Source organism: Miniopterus schreibersii (genome assembly GCF_964146895.1).
Source record: "Miniopterus schreibersii genome assembly, chromosome: 14".
Taxonomy (NCBI): domain Eukaryota; kingdom Metazoa; phylum Chordata; class Mammalia; order Chiroptera; family Miniopteridae; genus Miniopterus; species Miniopterus schreibersii.
The window spans coordinates 54,608,012-54,626,759 of record NC_138114.1 but is presented as its reverse complement, the minus strand read 5'-3'; the positions used below and the strand labels follow the sequence as shown (position 1 = coordinate 54,626,759).

Sequence of the window (18,748 nt, the reverse complement as noted above, 5' to 3'; positions counted from 1 at the left end):
ACTGTGACCCACGGCAAGGGGGGCCCATGGAGTCAGGAGCATCCTCGATCAGAGCTGCAAAGCGTCTCCCTGCATGGAGTTGCACCCTGAGGTGCCACTGAGACAAGGAGGCCTCAGGGCTGGGCCAGGCATCGGCTCCAGTGCCCAGGGAGGCGCGTGGTCTCCCTCTCCCAGGCCCTGGACCTGGCTGGCGTCACACACCGAGGCACCAGAGCCCTTGACCACAGTTTACGACCTTAAGGACCAAGCTCGGGTTCAGGCGGGCAAGCAGCCTGCAGGCCGTGGTGGCTTCCTGTAGTCACCATTTGTTTTTGGAGGGGAGAGGATTGTTTTTTGGTTTAGATTTTTGTTTTTAATTTTATAAACATAACACAGTCACATGGAGAAATCGGAAATTAAAAACAATCTGAAAGAAGCAGCTAAAAAAAAATCTTTTTGTAATTTCACCAATAACAGCAATTAACTTTTTGGCGTAATTTCTTCCAGCTCCCCCAACACATACTTTTTAAAATATTATTTAAACATAATGGAGATTGTGCATTATGTACAAACTTAGGGCACGTGCTTGTCAGCATTGACGTAGGCTCTTCTGCACTTCTGTAGGGGCTACAGGAAAGGACAGATTGCTGGGGCTGAGCCGGAGCCGTGGGAGAGGAAATCTAAAAATATCCTGCTCGCTAGCTTTGCACAGGGAGAGCCACGGCTTCAGGTTTTCCGCCCAGTGAAACGACGGCCGAATTCGCCAAGACTGAGAGTGAACCTGCGGACGGTGCCCGGTGTTTGCACTCAGGGGGCGCCCGCAAGGTCTGCAGGGGCTTCTGCTAAGCAGCTCCTTACAGGGAGGGAGCTGGAGGGTCCCTGAGAGACACGCACTGCTCCTCCGCCCAAGACCCATCCTGGGTGCAGGAGAAAAAAATCTAAACCGGGACAAACATTTGTAGAGATTTTCGCTTCCGGCGAGATGGAGCAGACTTTATCTTTCTGTGTTCCTCCTGCTAAGTCCAACTGAAAACCCTGGACATTAGGTTAAGACAAACACGAGAAGTGTCTGAGAGGTGGACAGAAGAGGGCAGACTAGCCAAGGACCCCAGGACCCGAAGAACCACCTGGTGGTGAGTCCCTGGGTTTCCTTTGTGCCTCATGGATGCCAGGCTGGGAACCGAGGAAGCCAGCAAGCCGGGGACACCAGCGAGCAGAGACAAAGGCCCTGCACAGCAGCCTCCCGTCTCCAGCAGAGGGCCAGGGAGCAGGGGCCCGGCGAGGCGAGAACCTGTGGGCCGTAACCGCTCTGCGTGGCGAGGGCGAGTGGGAGCCTGGACTCCCACCCCCAGGAGGCTACGGTGAGCCCCAGCTCCTGGGGGGGGTGAGAGGAGGGCAGATGGGGGCCAGGTGGCGATGAGGACCCAACTGGGGCGTCATTGGGGACCACACGGAGAGCCTGTGCTCCCGTCTCCACCCCCGCCCCCCAGCACACAGCACGGTGGAGGCACGTGGGAAGCAGTGAGGAGGGATTCCCGCTCCTCCCAACAGGTGGAGCTCCCACCTTGATCAGCAGTAATCAGAGCCCCCCCCCCCCAGCGTCTGCAGGGCCAGGTGTGGTCCCACCGCACCCCACAGACAGCCCTACCCTGCTTCCTCTGCTGGAGCTGCGTCCAAGACAGCCAGCTAAAAGGGAATGTTTAAATAAGACCCAGAGTCTCCTACCACAATACCTCAAACGTCCCAGTTTCAGTACAAAATTGCATGTCATACCAAGAAGCAAGGAAATCTCAACTCGAATGAGAAAAGGGGATCGATCAGTAGCCACCGGCATCGCGATGACATAGATGTTAGGACAAGACTTTACGCAGCTGGTATAAAAATGCTTCAGTGAGCAAGCGCAAATGTGCTTGAAACAAAGGAAAAAGTAGAAAATTTCAGCAAAGAAGCCAAAGATGTAAAGAAGGAGACCACATGGAAATTTTAGAACTGAAAAAAACAGCGCTCAAAATACAAAGCCTCACTGATGGGCCTGACGGCAGAATCAAGGGGACAGAGGGAAGAACCTGTGAACACGAAGAGAGAAAAACGAACCATCAGAACAGAAAAAAAAAAAAAAAAAAAAATAGACTGAAAAAAATGAACAGACCTCCCACCAAAAATGACATTCAGAGACCAAATAAACACGTGAGGATGTTTCAGCATCATTAGTCACGAGGGAAATGCAAATAAAAACCACAGCGAGATATCACCACACGCCCATGGGAACGGCTGAAACGGAAAATAGCAACAGCAGCAGATGCCGCTGAGGAAGCCTGGGACCCGGGTCACTCGGGCGCCGCCGCTCGAGCGAGCATTTTTTCAGCTTCATAATAACCTTAAACGTGCAGCGATCATGCGGCCCAGCAATGGCACCCTGGTTTATCACACAAACAAAAACGTGTAATTCGCACCCAAACCTGGACATGAGTGTCCACAGCAAGGCGCTCGGGTGCCCGGCAGCGGGTGCCCGGTTTGACTGCAGGCCCACACCGGGAGTGTCGCTCAGCAAGGGGGAGACCGGCTATTGCTACACTGTATCATCTCCAGGGCAACAAGCCTGTTTCCAAAGGCTACGAAGTATCTGATGCCATGAATATAACATTCCCAAGATGATAAAAATTGTAGTGACGGGAAACGGAGTTGTGGTCGACGGCTGAGGAGGGCGCCGGGGCAGGAGGGAGGCGGCCATGCAGAGCAGGTCGGGTCCTGGGCCTGATGGAGATCGGCCGCGTTTCGCTGTAAGAGGCCAGCGCGTTGGTTTCGATGTTGTTCGATGGTTTTGTCTCCTCTGGGGGTGTAGCTACAGATTTCTTACAGCTGCGTGTGAATCCACAATTATCTCAAAACGCAACAAGGCGGAAAAACCCTTTGTCTGTAGCAACCCAGAAAAATGCCTGTGATATAATCGGAAGGGACAGGAGCCGATGACAGACTTTCTTGTCTAAGTCGGATGGTAACTGGGATAAGCGTGCCGGGGTGGGGGGGGGGGGACTGGCAGGCAACACACCCAGACGCTCATGGTGGTTGAGCTAGAGCAGCGATGTTCAGCCTTTCTCGTCTCACGGCACATAAACTAATTACTAAAATTCCGGGGCACACCAAAAAATATAGTTATAATTCTGATTCATTCACACCAGACAGCTATTGTGCTGCTGGTTGGTGTCATTTTTTTTTTTTTTAATTGACAGTCTGAGGGAAAAGAGGTCAGTGTCCCTGACCAAACAGCCAGGTGTTGCGTGTTTTAAAAATTCTTGCGTCACACCGGTTGAAAATCGCTGAGTTAGAGGACGGAACCGACCCGTCATTTACCTGTTTACCGTCCGCACGTGGGCCTCCTGCCGTCCTCCTGCTCCCCGGGCGGACGAGGCGCGGGGCGGGCATAGTGCAGGCGCTGGCCTGGGGCGGGGCGGCGCTGTGCTGAGGAATGGTGGGTCCTGTTTTCTTGTCTCCAAGCTGCGAACATGTGATTATGGTCATATTCCTCTTTTTTTTACAATGGAAGAAGTTATATATTAAAACAGGAAACCACAAGAGCAAAGTAACACTCTCCTGCCAGTCCTCACGGAGCTCACAGGGTGCCTGGGGTCACCAGACAGTCCCCTGGCACCAGCTCTGGGTTCTAGAGACTGGCAAGGTGGGGTGGGGTGGGGTGGGGTGGGGATCTGCTCTGACGCTTCGTTGCTGGGGCTCTACCCTGCCCTTTCCTGACACACGCACACCCCAGGACCAAATGGCTAGTGGGGGGACTCACCTGGGCCAGACACACCTGTTCTCGCCTGTTCCCCCACCAGGCGATAAAGCAGGGGCAACTGCCAGACAGGAGTGGGGCAGGGGCTGTTGCAGGGGCCTGTGTCCCTGCTCAGCAGCGACATCCTCACCGCACACGTCCGGGGTTAGGCTCTGTGATACTGCGACTCATAACAAAAAAGACACGCTCTTGGTCCCCAGGTTTGCCACAGAATTCCTCAAACCTTTGGGGTTTCTTAAGTGATGACGGTGTTGCACATTTATAACAAACCCTTTCAACCCCACCGGAGTTTATGTGAATGCGGTGACTTCTGGAAAGTCCCTAAGGATGGGGCTGGTTGCCAGGGGAACCAGCCCGGGGATTCGATGGCGGGAGGTTTCAGTCCCCCTCACTCCCAGGGAGGGGGCTGGAAGTTGAGTTCAGTCGCCAATGGCTGATGTTAATGAATCGGGCCCGAGCCATGAAGCCTTCCTGAAAACCGAGATGGGACGCGGGCGGCCAGGGGCGTGGGGGAGCTGGTGCCCTTCCCCCAGACCTCGCCGTGCCTTCCTCTTCATCTGTATCCCTCAGAATATCCTTTATAATAAACAGGTAAACGTCTGTAGATGTTTCTCCGACTTCTGGGAGCTGCTTTAGCAGATTAATCCGACTCGAGGATGGGTCATGGGAGCCACTGATTTAGCTAGTTGGTCAGAAGACAGGTGACAGCCTGGGCCTGCAGGTGGCATCTGGGGGGGGCAGTGCTGTGGGACTCGGCTCGTTACCTGTGGGGTCTGATGCCACCTCCAGGTAGCACGTGTCGGAACCGAGTCTGATTGTAGGACACCCAGCCGGTGCCGGATAATTGCTTGTTGGTGCTGAAAAAACACACCAGAGCCTCGGCATACCTCTGCTTGAGGTGACAGCAAGTCTCTCCTGACACGCTTGAGGCTGTCACCGGGCAAACGTCTCCCTTGCCGGCGTTACTGCACGTCGGTAAAGAGCACAGGCTCCCATGGGCTCGCTGTGCAGGTCACTGTCCCTGAGAACTCCCACTGAAACGCGTTTATATTTAGGGTTACGGGTTAGTCGGGGGGAAGCAGGACCCTTCCAGCTGGGTTTTGCACCTGTTCTTAAAAAGGGCGCTATTTTTCACTGACAGCCGCCAGCCCAGAGTCTAACTGACCCTCGGATGCAGCTCAGGAAGGGTCCATGCGCGGAGCCTGGCAGGAAGTGAGGCGTGTCCTGAGTGGCCACCTTTGTCCAAACATTCACTGTCTTTCCCGTGTCAGTTCTTGGCCTGTAGGTTCTGCCAGGTGGGGAAGCAGCAGGGCTCCCCGTCCCCTGTGCAGCCAGAGACCTGGGGGGAGGGGTGCTTGCTCAAGGTCACAGAGGGGCGGCTGAAGAGGCTGCGACAGAGCCCGGCCTGTGGCTGCCAGCTCCCTCCTGGCCCGGGATCGGGCGACAGCTGCCTGAGCCGGGTGCGGGACCACCATGCCTCCCTGTGCCGTGGTTTAGGAGAAAACTGGACTTTATGCCTTCAGGACCCCAAAAAGACCAAGGCCCGGAGGAGGGCCTGTGCTGAGGTGGGTGCACATGCCAGCCCTGGGTGGCCTGCAGAGCCCGACCTGGCTGCCGTGCACTGTTTGTTGTGGGCAGTTGCCATGCCAAGCTCCGGTGGCTCAGGGAGGCCCAGGGACAGGTGTGGCTGAGCCTGTGATTCCCTGCCTGGCCCTGCGGCCATTGCCACCTTCTCCAGTTACTCTTGGGGACCAGATCCTGGGAACTGGACGTGACATTATACCCTCCTCCTCATGCTCAGGAGCCCCTCCAGTTCCAGGGGTCTGTTTAGCATCCTCGGGTCCCCAGGGAAGGGTTGCCCTCACACCCCCAGGGCCAGCCCACGGCTCTGTCCTCTGGGGGACACTAAGCTAGAAGTCCAAGGGTGCCGGCCATCCTGCGGGGCCTCTGCCCATGTTTCTCTGGCCTTCCCAGCATTGACACTAAGCCGTATGGCTCAGGTGTCATGTGTAACTGTAACATAGGCCATTAGGGTGTTGGAACCAGATTACAGGAGTCAGCTGTGCACATCTCTTCCCAGCTCTGCTCAGCCCTGCTATGCTGGTAGCTTGAAATCTGCCTCGTGGAAGTATTTACACCATGGCAATTGGCAAACACTACAAACCGGGGTTTACTCACCCCTCCCCACCCTCCCCAGAGATCAGTTTACCAGCAGACCTCTGCATTTGAGGTCCTTCGCACAGAGTTGATGGAACCCCAGCAAAATGTGGCCAGGTCACTGTGAGGCTGTGAGGGAGAGAGGTGGTGGGCAGCTGCACAATTTAGTTGTACAGAGGCCGAGGGTCCTAGAGTGAGCAGTGATGCCTGCTGGGCTGAGCATCTCGGCCACCCAGACCCTGTCCATCGGATTTCCTGGGGCAGCTGCACTTTGCCTGGTCAGCACCCCACCCCCACCCCCAGTATCTAGGAAGCTGGCACCCCAGGCTACACACCCTGTCTGGCCTGCAGTCTGGTGGAAGTGTCCAGGGGTCCCACAGGGAGGAGCACAGGGGAGGCGAAAGGGGAATTCCCCAGGACTCTGGTCTCAGTCCCAGAGGGCACGGACCCTGCACCTCTGTCCTCTGGGGCACCCCAGCCCTTTGCCCTACCTCTGTTGGGGCTAATTGTGATGAGGTCTGTCCCCACAGTGGACTGCAAGCTCCCTGTTGATGAGTCCTTGCCTTGGTCAGCTATGTGTCCATAGGCCTGGGCAGAACTGGGTGACAAACATTTATAAATGAGAGCACGCGCTCGTGGGCAACCAGAGGCACGGGTTCAAATCTCAGCTTAGCCACTCACTGCATTTGTGGGCCTTTGCTGTCCCCCTCAGCCTTCGTCTCCTCCACTTATCCGTGAGCATAAATAATAGACTAGGAAACACAGGTCAAGTTCTCAGTCTGCTGCCTGGCACCTAGCGGTGACCAGTAAGCAGTGACTCGTATTATTGTTATTAATGACAATGTCCTTTGTGGTCTCTCTGTGGTCTGTGTTGAGTCTTTAATGTCCCCAGATGAACACAGAGCAGCGCTCTGGCTTGAAAAGGGACAGCACTCTTGGTTAATGTCCCAGTTTGGCCTCAGGTGGCCACTTGTGTGAGTAGCTGTGGCTTGTGACCTCCAGCAGACGGAGTTAGTCTCCTTGGTTAGACACCCTGCACACACACACATACACACATTCCCATGGATAGCCCCCATGTAACACGTGTGTGTACACCCATGCACACGTGTGCTCACATGCACATACACTTGTGCACGTGGGTGTGTGGGTGGGAGTGTGACACATCTGGACAGCAAGGACAGGGCTGGGCAAGGATTCCAGGTGGCCCATTGGCCCACCAAGAGGCCACACCCCTGGGTGTCTGCTATGCTCGGTCACCAGAGCTTCATAAACTGAGGCCAGAGCCCAGAGAACACGCGGCCCCGGCTGTACTGGTCACCTCCATGTCGTCTGGAGCACTTGGCCTGGTTTCCTAATCCCTTGGTTCCCTGAGCGCCCAGGGTTTTGATGATTAGCTGCCTGGGATGACTTCATGTGGAGATTTTACTGCCTGATGGAGTACACACATATTTTTTAAAAAAACAAAACAAACAAAAAACACAGCCCTGGCAGGACAGGGTGAAAGTACAGCTTTCCCAGAAATATGTTTAAGGAAAAAAATGTTATGAAGCTGGCAGAACAGAAAGCGCCAGTGTGAAGTGTGAGGCGTCGAGGGGAGGCAGGGGCCATGTCTGCCTGTGGGAAGGGCCAGGCCCCTCCTCTCCTGCCCCCAGGCCCCTCCTCTCCTGCCCCCAGGCCCCTCCTCTCCTGCCCTCAGGCCCCCTCCTCTCCTGCCCCCAGGTCCCCTCCTCTCCTGCCCCCAGGCCCCTCCTCTCCTGCCCCCAGGCCTGCCAGGAACACAGGCTGTGGCCCCTGCACATGCGCACACACCTTCCTCCCCAAGCAGCTCCGACAGGGGCCTGGGGAGAGCGTCTCCAGGACGGGTGCCGGTGCAAGGCCTGTCCCAGGTGGGGCACCCATGGTCCTTACTGCCAAGGGAGAGCCTCCCGCCCCCCCCTCCTTCCTCGATCCCAGTTGGCCTGTGCCCTGGGTGGGTTGCTGACCACCAGACCATGGCCAAGTCTCCAGCGGCGAGTGTCAAGGTGAGCGGGCCATTCACCCTGCTGAGCTCTCAGGTGCCCGTTCACCCGCCCAGCAGCCTCTAAGGGAGACAAAGCAGGCACTCCTGTTTGCATCCTAAGGATGGGGAGATTAGTGTAACATCGCCCATGGAGCGCTTACCATCACTGGTCCTGGCGCTGACACACGGAGTCACTCCTAGGACGTAAGTCCTGGGACCCTCCCCACATTAGAGTTCTTTGCATCATTTACTTCGGCCCTGCCCATGTCAGGCTGCCTGGAGCCCCAGAGAGAGGCCGGGGGGTTTCTAATAACGGGGATCATGTGGGAAAGGGTTCCACAGGCGAGTGGTCTGGGAAAACCTGGGCTGCCGGTCCCACCGCCACAACACGTGCTCCGAAAGGTGCCCCGGACACTGCCATCGGGCCTCTGAGTCTCTTCAGGGCAGATCTTCCCAGTGGTCGTCCAAGTCAACAGGCCTGTAACTGGCCCAGAAGGGCAGGGTTTCCCGCTTTCCCCACACGGGTTGACTACAGAGCCTTTCTTTCGAGGAGTATGGTGGCACCAGGGTCTGGGAAGCCCTTGGCAGCAGGCGCCCGGCTCCTGGCGTGGCCTCAACCCCGTGGGACCGGCGAGCGTGAGTCACTCCTGCCTCCCGGGGAAATAGCCAGCTCCTGGGAAGGTGAAGGATCGCAGCTCTGAACACCATCCAGTTCCCGACGGTGCTCCTGCAACCTGGCACTCACAGGGCAAATCGCACATAGGACCCATTGATCTGGAGGCCAGGCAGCCTCTGCCAGTGCGCGTCCCAGGCCCGCCGGGACGCAGGCCAGCGTGACGTATGCATTTCAATGTATGGCCGCCCCCCGATGTGTGTCCCAGACTCCTGCCGACGGACGTGCAGACGGCTTCCAGTTTTTCATGATGATAAATCACGCCGTGGCGAGCATCGTCGGGCGCCTCCTTGCGCAAAGAGCCAGGCTTCCTTTCAGAGCGGTTTCCCCCACACTCGCTGGGTAACAGGCCTCCCCCTCAGGGAGCTTCTTAAATGTGCGTATGGCCAGGTGTGTCCCTGGCAGGTCTGGGGTTCGGACCTGGAATCTTCTTTCCTTCGACAGCCCCTCAGTGTTATCGGGGAGGCTCAGCAGGCCCCCGTCGGAAGCAGGGAGCTCAAGGCAGATGGGTGAGGCCTAAAACCGGCTTAATGGAGATGTAACCCACCGCCACAGGGCTCGCCCGTTTCGAGTCTGCAATTCCGTGGTTTTTAGGGTATTCACACACAACAGGCCGGTAACCGGTCAGTCAGTTTTAGAATATTCTATCACTTCCGAAAGAAACCCTGTGCCATCTTCCCCATCTGGCTACCTGCCCCCCAGCTCCACCCCCGCCCCACCCCGCCCTAGGCACCTGCTGATCCGCTGTCGGTAGGTTTCCTGTTGCAGACGTTTCATATAAACGGAGCCATAGAAAATGGGTCTCCTGCGGCTGGCTGCTTCCACTTGGGCATACACCTCGGAGTGGGAGGGTTACAGGGTCGAATGGTGACTAACATTAACCGTTTGGGGAGCTGCCGGACTGTTTCCACAGCAGCCCCACCATCTCCGTTCCCACTGCGGTGCACAAGGGCTCTGATTTGTCCACACCATCGCCAGCACTTACCTGACTTTGGTTCTGGCCTCCAGGGTACCCCGGGCCCCCCCACCCTGGTTCTAGCCTCCAGGGTACCCTGGGGCCTCCCAACCTGAAGCACTGCTCTCTAAAGCAACAATCTGTGCTTTTTAATTCAATAAACAAGTGGGAGTTGTTTGCAAATGTCCGCACAAACACATCCGTATTGGTAGGTTCTCGATCCTGAAGCCGACCCCCCCCCCCCGGGCTCTCGCCTCGGTGCTGGGGGGCGGCGCTGGGCAGGACCCTGGGGAGACCCACCGTCTTGGCTTCTAAGCTGCCTCGAAAGGCAAAGGCCTAATCGGCAAAAATTAAAACTTGGCTTTTAAAGGGTGACACGGGCTCAGCCTCAGAGGGGCTCAGCCTCGGTTCGCCGTCCCTCGCAGGATGGCAGATGCGAGTAGGTGTGGGCAGTGGCCACTCGGGCTCCGCCTGACCCCTCCGTCCAGGGCCCAGTGCGCAGGGACCAGCCGGAGCTCTACTGGGAGACGGACGTCCACGGGCTGGGGGCTCGCTCTTCGAAACGCTGGTCAGGGAGGCCCCTCCTACTGGCACCTCCTACGGTGCTAATGGCGCCAGCCGAGGCCTCTTCCTGGCCATCCCGACAGCCCTGTTGACCCTCCTGACCTGTGGGGACAGGTGTGTGGGGTTCGCCATTGGGCAGCCTCGGCCGCAGCTGCAGCACCGTGGTTGGGCTCTGGGGTCAGAGCTGGGGTCCCCGTGGCTGCAGCCCCTCTGACCCGCAGCCCCCACGTGCAGCGACTCCGGCCGGGCCTTGAATGTGTCCATTGTTCCAGACCTCGCCGCGGCGCGCTGGGCCGTCTCCCCGGCTGGCGGGCTCCGAGGCCGGCCGCTGCCAAGCCCAGTTGTTTGACTTAATGTTTCAAGGCCAAGTCCTTTCAGGAAAGTTCTCTCCACCCCCTCCCACCCCCTTAGGAAAATAGATGTGTGACTGACTGGCTTCGCAGGTTTTAATCCGCCCTTCCTTCCAAATAATTGTGCGAGCAGCTCGTTTGTCCAATCACGTAGCCTTCTCTCCGCCCTCCCAGATGCGGGGGAAGGGGAGTGGGGAGGGTGGACGAGCCTGTCGGGGCTGAGGCCTCTGCATGACCGAGGGAGTCGTGGTGCCACGGGTGCCACAGGTGCCCACGGGGAAATGCTGGGACTTTTGCAGGGGGGTTGCTGCGGCGGAGTGTGAGACATTCCCACCTCCACGGGGCTCTGTGGGAGCCTGGGCAGCCTCTGAGACGCGGGCAGCGCCTCCCTGAGGACCCCTGAGGAAGTGCACCTGAGGGCTGCCATCCCACCCACCGTGAGGGGGGCCAGCAGGAGCCTGCCGGGGCTGCTGCCAGGGGCTTCTGGAGGCCACGGCCTGGCTCGTTGGAGGTTTATGGCTTTCCCGTGAATTGTGGTCAGGACCCGGGTCTGAGGAAATCGAAGCCACGTCGAGCGATGTTCTGGGAGCAGCTCGTCTTCTCGAGCGGAGATGAAGCTGAAGGAAACAGGAGTCCGTCTAGGAACGGTCCAGGCGGGGCGTGTGCCAGCAGCGGGCAGCTGGATGGGCTCCCGCCGCACAGTCGGCCCAGTGTGGGGCACCCCACCCGGCGGCTGGCGTCCTGAGGGCCGGGATGAATGGCCCCTCACTGGGCGGCTTTGACCGTTTACGAGGTGCCGCTGGACTGTGATGAATGAGGTGGCGCCTGTCAGCTTTTCGGGGAACCCGCCGGGTGGAAGGTGCTAAGTCAGGCCGGGGGCGGGACACTGGCCTCCCCGCCGGCTCACTCCAGGCCCTCCGTTTCTGTGCCTCAGTTTCCCCATCTGTATGGATAGACTGATGAGAGGTGCCCACCCTCCCACCCCACCCCCCCGTTGTAAGTACAGGCAGGAGACAGAGTCCTGGACCCCCTTCCGCTCGGGCCTCTGCCTCACGGGTGGCAGGCAGGTAGCCTGTGCCCGGAGCCAGGCTCAGCTCTGCGAGAAGACAGAGTCTTCCTGCCTCTGGGGCTGCCTCGGGCCAGTGCCTGCCTCTCCGAGCCGCACTGTCTTTGCCCGAAAACTGAGGGGCTGAAGTTCCTCCAGCTCGTGGGTTTGAGGGCTCGTTGGCCTGGTTGGGGGCCTTGTTTCACACAGCAGGTCCAGGGAACGCGCTGGCATTGGGCTCAGATCTGGGTCCCAGCCTGTCGCGTGCTGGCCATGTCACCGCAAGCAAACCTCTCACTCCCAGTCCCCTCTGGGGTGGGGTGTGACGTGTTCTTCGGTGGATATGAATGAGATGTCACTGTGCTGGGCACACCCCTAGACCACTCTGTCCAGAGGCTGGTGGGTTTGGGCCCACCTGAACCCGCTGGCTGGGCAGAGAGGCTGGGGTGAGGACCAGCCCTGGGGGGGAAGGACGGCGGGGGGTGTCTCCAGATGGCGTTTGCTGGCATTGCAGGTAACCCCAGGGTTACCTAGGCTAGGCAGCCCAGCAGGCTGTGCTGTTATTAACTGATGTGCTCTGCAGAGCAGGTGGCATTTGCCGTGCCCAGCGTGGTGTCTGGCCCCAGGGACAGGGCTTGCCTGGACTGCCCCTCCCAGGGGGGCCACTGTGCCTGTCGTGTCTGGCCGGGCAGGAGCACCACCTGGACTTTCCAGCCTCGCTAATGCCTCGAGTGAGGCAGTGACCAGACAAAGCTGCGCCTCTATTGTGCGCACCCGAGGACAGCGTTGCCCGTCAGATAAGCCCCCAGGGAGCTTAGAGGAAAGAGCCTACCTGTCGCCCCGCCACACCTGGCCGTGAGCTCCTCCGGCCCTGCCGGCTCCCGCTGCAGCCCTGGACACGTGCAGGTGTCCTCTCGTCTCCTCCCCTCCCCTGACCTGTGCTCACAGCTGCACCCTGTTTCACGGAGCAGATCAACCACACGAGATGAGTCACTCTCCCCTGGTTGGAGAGGAACCGTGTCGGTCGTGAACATTTGTGCAGTGATTCTCTGCTGTCAGCTTGCAGCCCTGAGGAGGGGACAGCAAAGGAGATGGAGTCTGCACTCGGCAAGGTGTAGGTGACAAACTGGAAGGCCGCTTGGCCGCTGCAGAACCACGTGCAGGGGGACAGGCAGGCCCTACCAGAGGCGGGGCACCTGGAGGAGACCCACCCCTCAGGGGACAGTCCTTGTGAGCCAGTGAGTCCTTTTCAGATAAGCAAGCTGCCCCCTTGAAGGGTTTTCTGATGCCACTCGGGATGAGTTGGTCATCCTGGGCCTCCTCATGAGAACCCAGAGCTTGGGTGTGCCAGCCCCTGCCGGCTGGGCTAGCCGGGGGTCTTCCCGACCTCCCGTGGTCTAGCCTCAAGAGGAGGGGGTGGGGTGGCATTTCTGGGGGAGGCGGGAATGAGCGCCCACCCTGTGCCTTTGGCTGGGTGGGGCGCATGGGGACTTCTCAGGGGACTCAGCCGTTGGAGAGCACATTGCAAGGGGCCGGGCCAGCTTGTTTTAATCTAAACACACACCAGGTGTTCACCATGTTTTTATCAAAATATTCAGAACAGCTGTCAAGACTCCTCTGCTGTGAGACCAGCTGCCCAGCCCCCAGCAGACCCACCCCTCTGCCAAAGCCAGCCTTTCAGGTGGGGCTGCCACCATCTGCCCACCCGGGGCCCTGGCTCCTGGTGAGGCCTGGACCGTGGTGCAAGTGCTTCCAGCCAGGCTGGGAGGAAGACAGGCCTCCCGGCACTGGCCCTGTGGCCCTGGGCAGGCCACCTACCCTCTGCGCCTCCACCTGGTCAGCCGTCAGAAGGCTGCACTATCTCCTGCCTGTGGAAGGCCCTGCGCCAGGTTCCAGAGGGAGAGGGACGGGAATTGTCACTACTGTGAATAATATTGTGAATGGAGGGTCCTGTGGGCTTGGAGAAGTGGGCCCTGGGGGCAGGCCGGGGGCACGGGCTAGATGGCCACTCCCCGTCCCGTCTGTCCCAGGCCCAGCACAAGGTGGGCGTCTCTGCAGGTCCACCATCGGCCGGAACCTGCTTACCCATCACTGCGGAGCAGGACCGCGGCACTCAGCCCTGGTAACCTGGCTGGGCTCTAGCCAGAGCCCCTCGGAGAGAGGCCCCTGAGATACTGGGTAGCCGTGGAGCACCACCCCACGTTCAGCACGCCACCTCTCTTCTCACTGCCCCCCGGTGCCTGCATGAATGGGCACTGAGAGTTGCCCAGGAAACAGCTGGCCCTGGGGGTCGGTTCTGGCTGACGAGCTGCCACCAGGCTGTACACAGGCCCGTTTCCTCCCTCTGGACAGAGTGGCCTGAGGGTGGTTGCCTGGGCCATGGTGAGGTCGGTCCCCCACTGGGCTCCGGCTCCCTGTCCTCCCCGAGTGTATTTGTCCCTGCTCAGGCCTGGCCTGGGACACTGGCCACCTCGAGCCCACTGTCTCAGGTTTTGCCAGGGCAGGCCCAGCCGAGGGGAGGCCGTGTGCTCTCAGCACCTTGCGGGGGTCCATGTGAAGGGTGCCTTTTCTTTCATTTTCCTCGTCGGTTTTCCACAAACATTGCCATCCTCACTGCATGTGCCGAAGCTGGCCAGCTCGTCCCAGGGCCGCCTCCATCCTGGAGCCCACACCAAGGCAAGGTGCACCCTGCCCACAGGCCCCTCGGTCTGGCTGGAGGTCACCAGCACATCAGTGACTCCCAGATGTAGACTGTCCTGTGTACCAGGGGAAGAATCGCTTTAATGAGCCGGATTTAAATTTTTGTGAAAGCCAGACCCATGGGATGGGAGCCCCAGCTCTGCCATTTCCTGCCTGTGACTTTGGGCAGGTCCCATCCCCTCTTGTACCTGTGGCCTCGCCTCTGGAGCGGACGAGTCAGGGTGCCCACCTCACAAGGTGTGCAGCAGACGTGGAGACCGATGCACAGTGTCCCCTTGTCCTTGTGCGGCAGTGTCGGCGGCTCCCCCATCCCCCAAGCCGGGTGACCTTCGCCCGCATCCCGAGGCTGCTGGCCAGGTGACGCCCCCAGCCTGCCACAGCCCACATGTGCACACGCAGGGAGGGGGTGTCCCAGTTGGTGGGCGAACGGCCCTACCCCATCTTTAGCTCCTCTGACAGCAGAGGCAGGAGGGAGGGGTGCCAGGGCCATGGGGATAGCCTTGGGGTGACTGGGGCCCCTCCTCATTGCACACAAAGCTGCTGGGGGTGGGAACCCTACCTCTCCTAGGGCTTAGCCCTTCATCTCCATCCGAGGCCACCTCCCTGGCAGGGCACCTGCGATGTCCCTGCCCCTCCCCCCGTGGTGTCAGGCTCCAGGCTCTGTGTTAGTTCCCCAAGGGGCTGACACCCTGGCCCGAAGAGGGCATGGGGGACGGGGTCTGGCTGCCTGTCCCCAGGTGACCTCTGTTTCCTCATTTGCACAAAGACTCCGGGGGTAATTTGGGGGAGGGCTACCCCAACCTCTCTGTTACAGATGAGCAGCCAGACAGGAAAGGCCCAGGCACCTGAGCCCTGCCCCCTCGCGCACAGAGCTCTGACCCCAGGGGAGGTCCCAGCCCGAGGAAGCACGTTCCATTTCCTTTCCCCGCTGGCGAGCTGTGGGCCTCAAAGGGGTCAGGGCGAGGACTCTTCAGGCCTGGGTTTTAATTCAGTGTTTCCCCCATGTGGTTTTAAAGCAGCTGGAGAGACCCTGTCTGTGTGGCTGGCCAACCAGGGGAGGGGGTGCTCTGCCATCAGTGGCAGGAGGTGCCGGGGTGGCAGGGTCCCCACGTGGGGCTCGGGGCCTCTGGGCTGGCTCTACCAGGCCTCACGCTGAGGCTGGGCCCAGGCAGGTGAGGCTGAGGACAGCCGGTGAGGGACACAGGAGCCAGGGGCGCTGACGCCCTGGCGGGCGGGATTGGGGGACATAGGCCTGAGGGTTGGGCACCGAGGAGGGCAGGTGGAGGAGGAGCTCCCAGCATCGAGCCCACGCTCTGGCCCAAGCCCCCCACAACTGCTCAGGCCCACGGGCCCAGGCCCCTGGAGCTCAGATGCCAAGACCCTAGCCCACCCTGTCACCTCCAGCCCCAGGACCGGGCACCCTCTTGCCCTTTTCCTCCAACCTCGGCAGCACAGCCTGGAGTTGGCGTCACTCTCAATGTGTCACCTGCCCAGGGCCAGTTCCCTGAATCCACTTGGCCCGCCTGCCCCAGCTCCGGCCCCAGACACTGGGGGTGCAGCCAGTCTTTCCAAGACAGACGGGAAAAGTATGCACGCCCCTCCCGGGTGTGCGGTCAGCACCGGGGCCTCTGATTTCAGGGGCCCCTGGAGCAGCCCGGGGGTGGGGGTCACTGACCCCTCAGGCATTCCTCAGAGAGGGGCTGCACCTGTGTCCCCTCAGTCGGTGCGGCCAGGGAAGAGGCCCTGGCCTGCGTGAGCCCAGAAGAGGGAGGTGGCCGTGGACAAGGCCTTGCCGGGCTCTTCTGCTGGGAAGCCCAGCCACCATTTTCCTTCGGCCACTACAGAGACCGTCTCTGACACTGTCCCAGCCACGCACAGATCGGCCTTCTTCTCTAGTTGCTCCCTCCTGCCCTCGACTCACAGGGAATGAGGAGGAGGAATCGCTAATGACAGGCAGCACCCTGCCTGGGCGGGGCCTTTGTTCATTCACTGATGGTGGACTGCGTGGGTGCTGCTCTGCACCAGGCTTCCGTGGGTGACCACCGAGGGCAGGACGCTGGGCCCCTCCCTCTGGGCAGCCCAGGTCAGCAGGGCACAGCAGAATGGCACGGGGGTCTGGGGGCAAGTCCTGTGTGTGCAGAAAAGAGCAACTTGCTGTATGGGGTGGAGTACAGAGTTGGAAATGTGGAACGAGTGGGCAAGGTCTTGAAGGATGAGTAGGAGTTTGCCAGTCTAGCAGGACCTAGCGACAGAGGTGTGGGAGGCAGGGAGTCTCTGAAAAGCTGCAGGCTCTGGATGCTGGGGGGCTAGCATGTGGAGGGAGGGCACCTAATGAAGATGGGCTCCTCTCTGCTGAGGAACTGGGCTGAGGCGTGAGCAATGAGGAGCCACAGCAGAATCTACGCAGGGAGAGGCGGGAGCTGCACAAGAGGGACTGAGGAACCAGTGGAGAGGGAAGGGGGAAGGGACCGACTTAAGGCAAAGGCCCCCACCATACCCTTGGGAAGGGGCCCGGTTTGGGGGGGGTTGGGGGGTGGGAGCTCCTGGCCAGCCTTCTGATCTTGCTGCCCCGTTGCAGCTCTGTCTCTGCTTCCAATCCCACAGCTGGGGCAGTGGGACCTTGAGGCTGCCACGGACACCAGAATGCCGCCCACAGATACCCCGAGAGTCAGGAGTCATCCAAGGGCCCCTCAGTGGGACAACTCCCAGGGCATCTGTCCCTGCCTCCGGCTTTGGGGAGGGTCAAGGAGGCCAGCAGTGAGGTTGACGGACGGGGTGGGTGGGGTGGGATTCCAGCCGAATGTCCCTCTTTCTGGAAGTTTCCCTGACCCCCTCAGTCTTCTGGTACATACCCTTACCCCTGCTCCATTCCCACTGCCACGGGCACATCCTTGCTGGGTTTCGTGGTCCAGCCTCCGTATGTGCCACGTTGGAGGCCCCACAGGTCAGAGATCACAGCCAGCATGGAGGGGGGCTTCAGGCCTTCAGGGTGGGCAGGCCCAGATGAGTCCCCCAACGTAGCCCCAGCTCCCCACCAGCCTCTGCCCACAGCAGCATCACGTAATTAAGACATAAAAGTCCACGGTTTCCTCTGTGTTGGCAAACACCAGCTGGCTGCTAATGCAACTCTTTCTTTTAATGGATCCTCGAATTTAAATGATATGTAATTAAACATAATTAGCCATGCACGCCATTCGGAGGGGTACCGTGTGCCGAAGGGGGCTGGCCAGAACCTCATCACACAGCATCTTTTATGGGTGGGTTCTCGTTCCCTCTTGGGGTTGAGTCCATTTGATGGACAGTCTGGCTCAAGGGCCCATGAAGGTCCCAGAGGAGGGGAGTTTGGGGGCAGGTGCCCAGGGACTTGGATGATAAACCGGGTGGGGTGTTTGCTGGGGGGCGTGTTGTTCTGCTTCGAGCAGTGGACACACACGAGCACCCCACTGTGGAGAGGAAAGGGAGCCCAACAGGAATGGGGGAGGGCGCACAGAAGGGGAAAGGGAGCAGGGAGCAGGAGGGGAAATGGGGGCAAGGGCGTCAGCACCTGGGCTGGCACAGCCTGAGCCTGCCTGGGGATCCCTCTCCCCAGGGGGACTGATTAGCCTCTGTCCCCTCCCCAGGCCCAGCGACGAGCACCATCCCGAAGTGAAGGCTGACGGGTACGTGGACAACCTCGCGGAGGCCGTGGACCTGCTGCTGCAGCATGTGGACAAGTGACAGGGCCTTGGGGAAGGTTCCCAGCCCCCTGTCACCCTCCCCCAGTGCCCAGACCACCCAAGGCCGCCCTCCACAGGCAGGCAAGAGGGTGTCAGCCAGCCCGTGTGGGCTCCCAGCCCCTTCCTGTCTCCCTCTGCTAACCCTCCCCCCTCCCTCCCCCAGCATGCCCCCCCGGCCTCCCCAAAGTTTGTGGAGCAGCCCTAGTGAAGTCAGGAGGGTGGGACAGGCCTCTAGAGAAGGAAGACCCCCTGGACATGGGCCGGAGGTACTCTGGGAATGTCCAGAAGCCCCGAACGCACATGTTGTCCCTGAGCACCTGGTCCTGTAAATGCTCCTCCACCTGGACTCTGGGTAGTGCCCACAGCCTCCTTATCAAACGCTCTTGGCCTTTTAGTGAGAAGCCTGGAGAAAACGGGCCTCCATGCAGCCCACGCAGCCCGAGCTGAGCCAGCCTCCCTGGGACTGCCTGGGACCGGCCCTGCCCTGCCCAGCCCAGCCCAGCCCAGCCCCACCATGCTGAGTGGCTGCTTAGAACTCCCCCCCCCCCGACCACCACATGCACAACACCAGCTCCCCACTCTCCTGACCCCACAAGTCACCTTTGAGGCCAAGCTGGGGCAGCTCCCAGGGGCACTTGGAAGACCACACACTACAAAGCAAGGATGTCACCCCCTGGGATCAGGGCTGCAGGCGTGGAGGGCACGTCCTGGAGCCATAGCTCAATAGACTTGAGCACCGCACCCACTCACAGACACTGACGGTAAAATAAACTAACTGACCTGCCACTGACTCAGGCTTTCGCTGCTGAGGGTTGGGGGT

The 18,748-nt window shown here is 59.8% G+C and overlaps 1 protein-coding gene across 2 annotated transcripts in view; it reads left to right on the top strand.

The window, feature by feature from the left end:
* The window catches only part of LHPP (phospholysine phosphohistidine inorganic pyrophosphate phosphatase), a 51,138-nt gene extending 32,426 nt beyond the window's left edge, over positions 1-18,712 (top strand). Inside the window, exons 7-8 of one of the 2 annotated variants that reach the window (XM_081158665.1) lie at positions 17,833-17,871; positions 18,324-18,712. In XM_081158665.1, the coding sequence (XP_081014791.1) occupies positions 17,833-17,871; positions 18,324-18,375 (91 nt within the window). In that variant the 3' untranslated portion in view covers positions 18,376-18,712. Of the gene's footprint in view, positions 1-17,832 lie in introns of both variants that reach the window. The other variant, XM_081158664.1, reaches the window with a different exon arrangement.
* The last annotated feature ends 36 nt before the right edge of the window (positions 18,713-18,748 follow it).